The 8,943-nt window shown below is 52.8% G+C and overlaps 2 protein-coding genes across 3 annotated transcripts in view; one reads left to right on the forward strand and one right to left on the reverse strand.

Annotated features, from left to right (window-relative positions):
- The window catches only part of asap2b (ArfGAP with SH3 domain, ankyrin repeat and PH domain 2b), a 13,596-nt gene extending 9,628 nt beyond the window's left edge, over positions 1-3,968 (reverse strand). Inside the window, exons 1-2 of the mRNA XM_028396817.1 lie at positions 2,953-3,968; positions 1,136-1,208 (exon numbers count right to left, since the gene is read on the reverse strand). Coding sequence (XP_028252618.1) covers positions 1,136-1,208; positions 2,953-3,078 — 199 coding nt within the window. The 5' untranslated portion in view covers positions 3,079-3,968. The remainder of the gene's footprint in view (positions 1-1,135; positions 1,209-2,952) is intronic.
- A 1,007-nt stretch (positions 3,969-4,975) lies between these two features.
- allc (allantoicase) lies at positions 4,976-8,705 on the forward strand. Of its 2 annotated transcripts, none has more exons than XM_028396875.1 (12): positions 4,976-5,134; positions 5,276-5,383; positions 5,463-5,513; positions 6,100-6,187; positions 6,429-6,548; positions 6,616-6,698; positions 6,771-6,903; positions 7,738-7,893; positions 7,977-8,050; positions 8,129-8,237; positions 8,301-8,422; positions 8,493-8,705. In XM_028396875.1, the coding sequence occupies exons 1-12, from the start codon at positions 5,126-5,128 to the stop codon at positions 8,649-8,651; spliced, it is 1,212 nt and encodes a 403-aa protein (XP_028252676.1). In that variant the 5' UTR covers positions 4,976-5,125; the 3' UTR covers positions 8,652-8,705. The 2 variants fall into 2 exon arrangements, with proteins under 2 accessions (XP_028252676.1, XP_028252677.1); XM_028396876.1 differs by having other exon boundaries at positions 4,982-5,134; positions 6,619-6,698.
- Positions 8,706-8,943: the final 238 nt, after the last annotated feature.

Genomic DNA, 8,943 nt, shown 5'->3' on the forward strand with positions numbered 1-8,943 from the left:
TAAAAACATGTGACACGTAACGACCCGACGCCATCACTGATCATCAGGCTTCTTATTTCTGCTCTCGTCTGAACTCTGAATATTTCCCAGCAGGCCTCTGGGTTGTCACATGACCTCTCTTAGACAGAGGTCATGTGACTGGCTGCTCAGTGTTCTGATGGTGGGACCTGTGCAGGTGAGCCTGGGTTCACCTGTGACCTCACACGCTGTCACATGACAGTTTCTGAGGTGACCTCGGGCCTCCTCTGTGAGGCGTTCCTCTGGATCATTGTTCCTGAACCAATGAACGTTTCGTCTGTTTGTCAGACGCCGTGTGAACATTGTGAAGCAGCTCTGTGGACACGTCCCTGTTCATTCCAATGGGCTGCTGTCCATATACTTTTGGCTGCTGCACAGTGAAGGAGCTCTTTGAATTGTTTACAACAGGACGCTCCCTCGGCATGCTGGGACATGACAGGGAATGACTGGAATGTTAGAAGGTGAGACTCCACCTGTCTGAACACACACAGACACACACACAGACACACACAGACACAGCCACACAGACACACACAGACACACACACAGACACACAGACACAGACACAGACACACAGACACACACACACAGACACACACACAGACACACACAGACACAGCCACAGACACACACACAGACACAGACAGCCACAGACACACACACAGACGCACACAGACACACACACAGCCACACACACACACAGTCACAGACACACAGCCACAGACAGCCACAGACACACACACAGACACACACACACACAGCCACACACACACACAGTCACAGACACACAGCCACAGACAGCCACAGACACACACACAGACACACACACACACAGCCACACACACACACAGTCACAGACATACAGTCACACGCACAGCCACAGACACACACACACACAGTCACAGACACACACAGACACACACACAGACTCACACACAGCCACACATACACACACAGTCACATGCGCACATACAGTCACACACAGCCACAGACACACACAGACTGGCTTTTATTTTGGCGGTCTGTGTCTGAGCAGTGTCACCACAGACAGGAAGTGACACGCTGAGCACTGTGTGGGGTATTTTTGGACGGACTGAGGTCAAACTGTGTCTCTCACCCAGACCAGATGCGTTGATGGACTTCATCGACTTCTTGATCTTGTACAGGACCGATCTGTCCACATCCAGAGCCTGAAGAGGACACACTGTCAGATTTACACAACAAAAACACACAATCAATCCAACCAACATCCGTCCCTCTGACAGGAACCGCCTCCATCTTTTAAAACGCCTGCTGCAGCTCCGCCTGCATCACTGACCTCCACACTCACAGACCTGAGACAGGAACCAAACCCCACCGCTGGCCTCCAAAGGAACCAGAACCATTCATGGAAACAAGACATGTCACACAGCACAGAAACAGGAAGCACTGGAATCGTTTTAACCCACGGTCACTGAACACACCACGAAAACACAGTGAGCCTCACGAGGGAAAGGCCTGAGAAGAGCAGCAGGCACAATAACAGCCTGATGGAGCAGAGACCAATGAGAACACTCTGACTGATCATGTGACAGGCTGAGCAGGCCTGATACAGGACTTGAGACTGACCAGCAGCTGAGAGGACACATCACACTGAACACACGTCATTATATAACAACAACGACAACAACAACAGAGACGACAACAACGACAACAGAGACAACAACAACAGAGACAACAACAACAGAGACAACAACAACAGAGACAACAACAACAGAGACAACAACAACAGAGACAACAACAACGACAACAACAGAGACAACAACAACGACAACAGAGACAACAACAACAGAGACAACAACAGAGACAACAACAACGACAACAACAGAGACAACAACAACAACGACATCAGAGACAACAGAGACAACAACGACAACAGAAACAACAACGACAACGACAACAGAGACAACAGAGACAACAACAACAACGACAACAGAGACAAAAATGACAACAACAACAGAGACAACGACAACAGAGACAACAACAACAACGACAACAGAGACAAAAATGACAACAACAACAGAGACAACAACAACCAGACAAAACACTGAAAACCAAAACCTCCACATCACGACAGACAGACGAGTCAGGACATGACAGAGGCACAGAGGGGTTTAACCCTGAAGAGAGAAGACAGACACTGAGACAGACAGACACACAAAGAATGAAATGAGGAGGGCATTTAGCACCCGGGACACACAGTGAGGACACAGTGAGGACAGAGTGAGGACACAGTGAGGTGGGTCTGGTTTGGACTTGTTGGGGAGGCTCCATCTTTGCCTCAGGTCTGCAGGGCAGGAATGTCCCAGCATGCAACAGGAGCAGGAAGACGTGACAAGATGACCAGCATGAAGCACAGTGTGATCAAACACAAAAAACTGACACACAAAACAGAGAGACACACAAACAGGCAGAGACACACAAACAGACAGAGACGCACAAAACAGACAGAGACGCACAAAATAGGCAGAGACACACAAAACAGACAGAGAGACACATAAAACAGGCAGAGAGACGCACAAAAGAGATGCACAAAACAAGCAGAGACACACAAACAGGCAGAAAAAATGTCCACCTAGGCCCTGAACATGTCTGTCCTCGGGGGCCTCTGAGGGGCCCCTCTAATGAAGCACTTTGTGAGGGCCGGGACGCTCTCCCGGCCCTCACAAAGTGCTTCATCATCATCATCATCACAGTGCCTCACAAAACCAGAAGCAGCAGCTTACAACACGCAGCTGCTCAGGAGGAAGTGTGTGTGTTCCTCTTTCACACTGACACACACTGACTCAGCCATCCAGAGTCAAAGTGTTACACGTTTCATCACAGGAAGTGCAACACACACAGGCTGCTGAACATGGAACACTGAGCTGTGTGTGTGTGTGTGTGTGTCCTCGCCTCCTCCAGGGCCGACACCGTGTTCCTGCAGTGGGACATCCGGGTGGAGAAGCTGGAGGTGGTCGGAGCCTTGTAGTCCTCATTGGTCTCCGCAATAAACTCCGTCACGCTGATCAGCTCCGGCATCGTGAGCTCCAACAACTGAACACACACACGGTCCTGAACACACACACACACGGTCCTGAACACACACACGGTCCTGAACACACACGGTGAACGCGCAGGTACGGCTGCCACACCTGGACGGCTCCACGGAGCGCGCTCCGTCACGCACAGATCCTTCGCTGGGTCCTGGTCTCGCTGCTCCGCATTCTGAATCACATGTTCACTCTGTACTGAAGTTTCCACGCGAGTCCCACGGGCGTGAAGCACCGACACAGCGTCACACCGTCACGGACACCTGCGGCGCGGATCTGACCGAGAGCCGGGAGCGCGCACTGTGCTGCGGCTTCAGGAACCACCCAGCAGGCTGAGTGTGAGGCCACGCCCCCAGCGGTACTGACTGAACTTTTCTTCTTCTGCAGACTTTAAAGCTGCAGTCTGAGGAGACAGGAGCCCCGCTGTGACCCTGCTGTCCCACAGGGGGCGCTCTACAGTCCAGAATGCGTGTTGCCTCATTCTGATCATGTTCGTGTTCCCAAACAGCAGATCAATCCCATTCTTAGTTTTTAATCAATCAAAGTCTCGTTCTATAACCGTCAGTGACACGAGCCACTTCCCAGCATCCTCCATTCTGACTGGACACAGCAGCAGAGCCCCTATAGAGACATGTGAGGACCATGGAGGGAGGACCTCCTGTCCCCACCGTCCTAATCTGAGCTGACCAATCAGCAGCCGTTAGCAGCATGCTAGTGTTTGAGGGGCTAACCCTCTTCACTTTGGCCTGAACCACCAGGAGGTGGACGTACATCTCAGTCAGGGTCCTGGGCAGCTCTCCTCCCTCTCTGGTCTCCAACATGTCCTCCAGAACTGTAGCAGTGATCCAGCAGAAGACCAGGATGTGGCACATGATGTGGTCCCGCTGGCCTGCTCCTCCTCTCTGAACCTCCTCCTGAAGTCCTCCTCCTTCTGTGGGTCGGTGAACCCTCTGACCTCTGTCACCATGTCCACACAGTCAGGAGGGATCTGATTGGCTGCTGCAGGTGATCCAGAGATGGAGGACCCTTTGACCGATCACTCTTCATGGACACACAGCTGGGTCCAGGTCCAGCAGAGTCTGGTCTGACGTCCTGGATCCTGATAGAATCACAAACACTGACTCTGAGGTTCTTCTGGAGAAATGATGCTGACGTCATGAAACACTTTAAATGATTGAATAATGATGCAAACAAACATTCACTCAGACCTGTGACCCTCAGACCTTTGACCCTCAGACCCAGCAGCAGCTTTGAAACCAAGAGGAGGATCCATCGACCCGTCACTAGTGATGGGTTTTCGAGGCTTTGTTGAAGCTTCGACACCTGATTCAAGAAAAAGGTTCATTACTCCAGGCTTCAATGACACAGTGCTCGAGTAGGACATCTAGTGGTGAATAAAATGAACTGCAATGTGTGTTATTGGTTCATGGATTGTTCGTGTCTCCTTCGACTGCACTACATGGTCGAATGGTTTCAGGCTGACACGATAAAATACAGTAAACTTGTTACAAAGTTACATTTGAAGGGGACAAATAATCAAACACCATGATTAATCCGATTCAGATTTTTAACACAATTAAAGCAGGTGTACAGGGATCATTGTCGGTTTGGGTGCGAGAGGGTCCGAGTTCAAAACGTATGGTATGCGAATCAGCGAGGGGTCCTCCACACACAGACACAGACACACACACACACAGACAGACACACACACACACACACACACACACACACAGACACACACAGACAGACACAGACACACACACACACACAGACAGAGAGACCTGATCAATCAGTTCAGATCAACTTGCAGAAAGTTTCCACCGTCATGGAGAAGAAGCTGCTCGAGCTGCTGTGATGCCACTCTGCCAGCAGGTGGCGCTGCAGTTTAAACAGACCTACCACAAGGACTATGGCCCGTCTCAGTGTAAACTTCAAAGACTTTCAATCTGAGATCCAGTTGCTGAGCTGGAAGAAGGTGGACTGTCCTCACCGGGTTGGGGACGACTTCCTGCCTCTTGTATCTCAGGGTGTTTTTCATGAGTGAGGTGTGTGTCTGTGTGTGTCTGTGTGTGGACTCTGGCCCGCTGTGTGTGTCTGTGTGTGGACTCTGGCCCGCTGTGTGTCTGAGCGGTTGTTGAACCCTGCAGGAAGCACCTCTCTCTCTGTGTCTCTTCTTTGCGTCTCAGCTGCATCTTCAGGTAAACATGGCCGACAGGAGGACGGCGGGAAAGACGGTGGCCGAGCTGGACTTCCTGCAGTTTAATGACCTCGCCTGTGAGACAGTTGGAGGGACGGTGAGGCACAGAAGAACGTGGCACCTGTGGTCTGTATGCTAAGCTAAGCTAACAGCTACACAACTGTTGTGTCCTTCAGGTTATCTTTGCAACAGACGAGTGGTTCGCTCCGGCTAAAAACCTGCTGAAGGTACGAGCCTCTGACCCCTGAGGACCTGGAGGTCCGAACAGCCCCACACCAGATCACAGAGAGTAACTGTGTGTGTGTCTGTGTGTGTGTGTGTGTCTGTGTGTGTGTGTCTGTCTGTCTGTCTGTCTGTCTGTGTGTGTGTGTGTGTCTGTGTGTGTCTGTGTGTGTGTGTGTCTGTGTCTGTGTCTGTGTGTGTGTGTGTGTGTGTGTCTGTGTCTGTGTGTGTGTGTGTGTGTCTGTGTCTGTGTGTGTGTGTGTCTGTGTGTGTGTCTATGTGTGTGTGTGTGTCTGTGTGTGTGTGTGTCTGTGTGTGTGTGTCTGTGTGTGTGTCTGTGTGTGTGTCTGTGTGTGTGTGTGTCTGTGTGTGTGTGTGTGTCTGTGTGTGTGTGTCTGTGTGTGTCTGTGTGTGTGTGTGTCTGTGTGTGTGTCTGTCTGTGTCTGTCTGTGTCTGTCTGTGTGTGTCTGTGTGTGTGTCTGTCTGTGTGTGTGTGTCTGTGTGTGTGTCTGTGTGTGTCTGTCTGTGTGTGTCTGTCTGTGTCTGTCTGTGTGTGTGTCTGTGTGTGTCTGTCTGTGTGTGTTTACACAGAGGGAGCCTCCACAGTTCCTCCCGTCTGCCTTCACTGACTTCGGGAAGTGGATGGACGGCTGGGAGACCAGGAGGAAGAGGATCCCCGGTCAGTGTGTGGAGCCTCCTCTTCCTCACTTCGTGCAGAGTGATGAAGATGTTTGTAGTGATGAAGCTCACAGATCAGATCACAGTCCTGAAACCTGTCAGTAAAGAGTAAAGGTCACTGTTGGGTTCGGGCTGCAGGGACAGAATGAGTCCAGGTGGACATGTGGACCGAGAGGTTCCATGAGACAGCACAGAGACAGGAGCCCCTGTTACATCACTCACCTGGTTTCTCCGTGTCAAAGGTCATGACTGGTGCATCATACAGCTCGGAGTGCCGGGGCTGGTCTACGGCGTGGACGTGGACACGTCCTTCTTCACGGGAAACCACTCGCCCCGTGTCTCCATCCAGGCCGGCTGTCTGGGTACCTGTCTCTCTCTCAGATGTCACTTCCTGCTTCCAGCTGTGTGTAAACACTTCCTGTTTCCCAGCAGACCAGGCCCCCCCACTCAGCCTGGAGGGAGACCGGACCGGCATGGCGGCCTCTGACAGTCAGATAGCAGCTGTCACCGAGGTAACGGTAACAGTCAACTCTTCACCGTGGTAACACGCGATGTTTGATTGACAGCATATGTTTGATTGACAGCTGGGCTCGGAGGCGTGGCCTGAGCTGGTGTGTGTGTCGGAGCTGCAGCCTGGATTCTCCGACTGCTGCCACAACCACTTCAGAGTCTCCTTTAAAGACCGGGTCACACACCTGCGCCTCAACATGCACCCAGGTACACACAGGGACACCCAGGGACACACAGGGACACACAGGTACACACAGGGACACCCAGGGACACCCAGGGACACCCAGGGACACACAGGGACACCCAGGTACACACAGGGACACCCAGGGACACACAGGGACACACAGGGACACACAGGGACACACAGGGACACAGACACACACAGACACACAGGGACACACAGGGACACCCAGGGACACACAGGGACACACAGGGACACAGACACACACAGACACACACAGAGACACACAGGGACAGGGACATACATGGACACAGACACACACAGACACACACAGAGAGACACAGGGACACCCAGGGACACAGACACACACAGAGACACACAGACACACACAGGGACACAGACACACACAGACACACACAGAGACGCACAGGGACACACAGGGACACAGACACACACAGACACACACAGAGACACACAAGGACACCCAGGGACACACAGGGACACAGACACACACAGAGACACACAGAGACACACAAGGACACCCAGGGACACACAGGGACACACAGGGACACAGACACACACAGAGACACACAGGGACAGGGACATACAGACACACACCTGCGCCTCAACATGCACCCAGGTACACACAGGGACACCCAGGGACACACAGGGACACACAGAGACACCCAGGTACACCCAGGTACACCCAGGTACAGCCAGGTACACCCAGGTACACCCAGGTACAGACAGGGACACACAGGGACAGGGACATACAGAGACAGACAGAGACACACAGACACCCACAGGCAGGGACACACAGAGACACACACATTAACAGCGGTGTGTGTGTGTGTCCTCAGATGGAGGGATAGCCAGACTTCGAGTGTACGGCATCGGCCAGAGAGACTGGTCGTCGGTCCCAGCCAATCAGGATGTTGATCTGGTGGCTCTGACCAATGGAGGAGTCTGCCTCAGCTACAGCGACGCCCACTTTGGACATCCGCGTAACATGATTGGTTGGAAGCTGTTGAGACTGTAGCTGGTTGTGTTTGTTGGTCCGGTGTATAAACTGACTGAGGTGACGCTGGTGTGTCCGCAGGTCCCGGTCGGGCCGCCAACATGGCCGACGGATGGGAAACAGCCCGCAGACTGGACCGCCCCAAAGAGCTGAAGGTTTAATCTGAAAGGACGTCTGGCCGAGGTCACCGCTGTGAACCAGAGCGTCATGCGTCCCTGTGCTTTGTCTTGCAGGTGGACCAGCAGGGGATCCTGCAGGTGCCCGGCTGGGAGTGGGCGGTGTTTCGTCTCGGCCACCCTGGAGTGATCAGCAGCATCGAGGTCGACACCAACCACTTCAAAGGTGGAGCCTCGTCTTCGCTCTCCTGGCCTATAAAAGCAGTCGCTCACCTGTCCTTCTGTCCAGGTAACTTCCCGGACTCGTGCAGGATCGAGGCCTGCACTTTGACCCCTGAGGAGGAGGCTGACGGCATCAGGACCAGGTGGAATTCTGGGACGTCGTGGCAGCTTCTTCTGCCCCCACAGAAAGTAGGCTTTCATCGCCCGTGACGTGGCTTTTGTTTCCTCATCTTCCTCACCTTGGGCTTCCTCTCTGTAGCTCCGCCCTCATCACAGACATCACTTCACCACAGCGGCGCTGACTCGGCCCGTCAGTCACATCCGTCTCATCATCGCGCCGGACGGAGGAGTCAGCCGTCTGCGCCTGTGGGGTCGACCCGCACCCACCAATCAGAGGAGACCGGCTTCCAGACTCTGACCCCTACTCATGAAACACATGATGATGTCACTCAATAAACTTCCTGTCATGTGACATTTGTTTTTACTGTAGTCTGATGCATGTGCACACACAGGCCCGTGACTGCACTCTGTTCATGTGACCACAGGAGGGCGCCAGAGACACACTGTCCTCCTGAGGCCGACAAGCTGAACACAGATCATCAATACTTCTATTATCGGCCCATCGCAGCCTCACTAAAGCTTTCTCTGATCAGTTACCCACAATCCTCTGCTCCTCCTGATCACCGTGGTTTATTTAGGTGTGAGCCTAT

Source organism: Parambassis ranga, chromosome 24 (genome assembly GCF_900634625.1).
Source record: "Parambassis ranga chromosome 24, fParRan2.1, whole genome shotgun sequence".
NCBI lineage: Eukaryota > Metazoa > Chordata > Actinopteri > Ambassidae > Parambassis > Parambassis ranga.

What these genes read in the sequence shown, in the direction of transcription:
- allc (XM_028396875.1), top strand. An exon ending in GTGAGACAGTTGGAGGGACG is followed by an intron (nt 5,384 to 5,462) that starts GTGAGGCACAGA and finishes TGTGTCCTTCAG; the next exon opens with GTTATCTTTGCAACAGACGA. An exon ending in CGACACCAACCACTTCAAAG is followed by an intron (nt 8,238 to 8,300) that starts GTGGAGCCTCGT and finishes CCTTCTGTCCAG; the next exon opens with GTAACTTCCCGGACTCGTGC.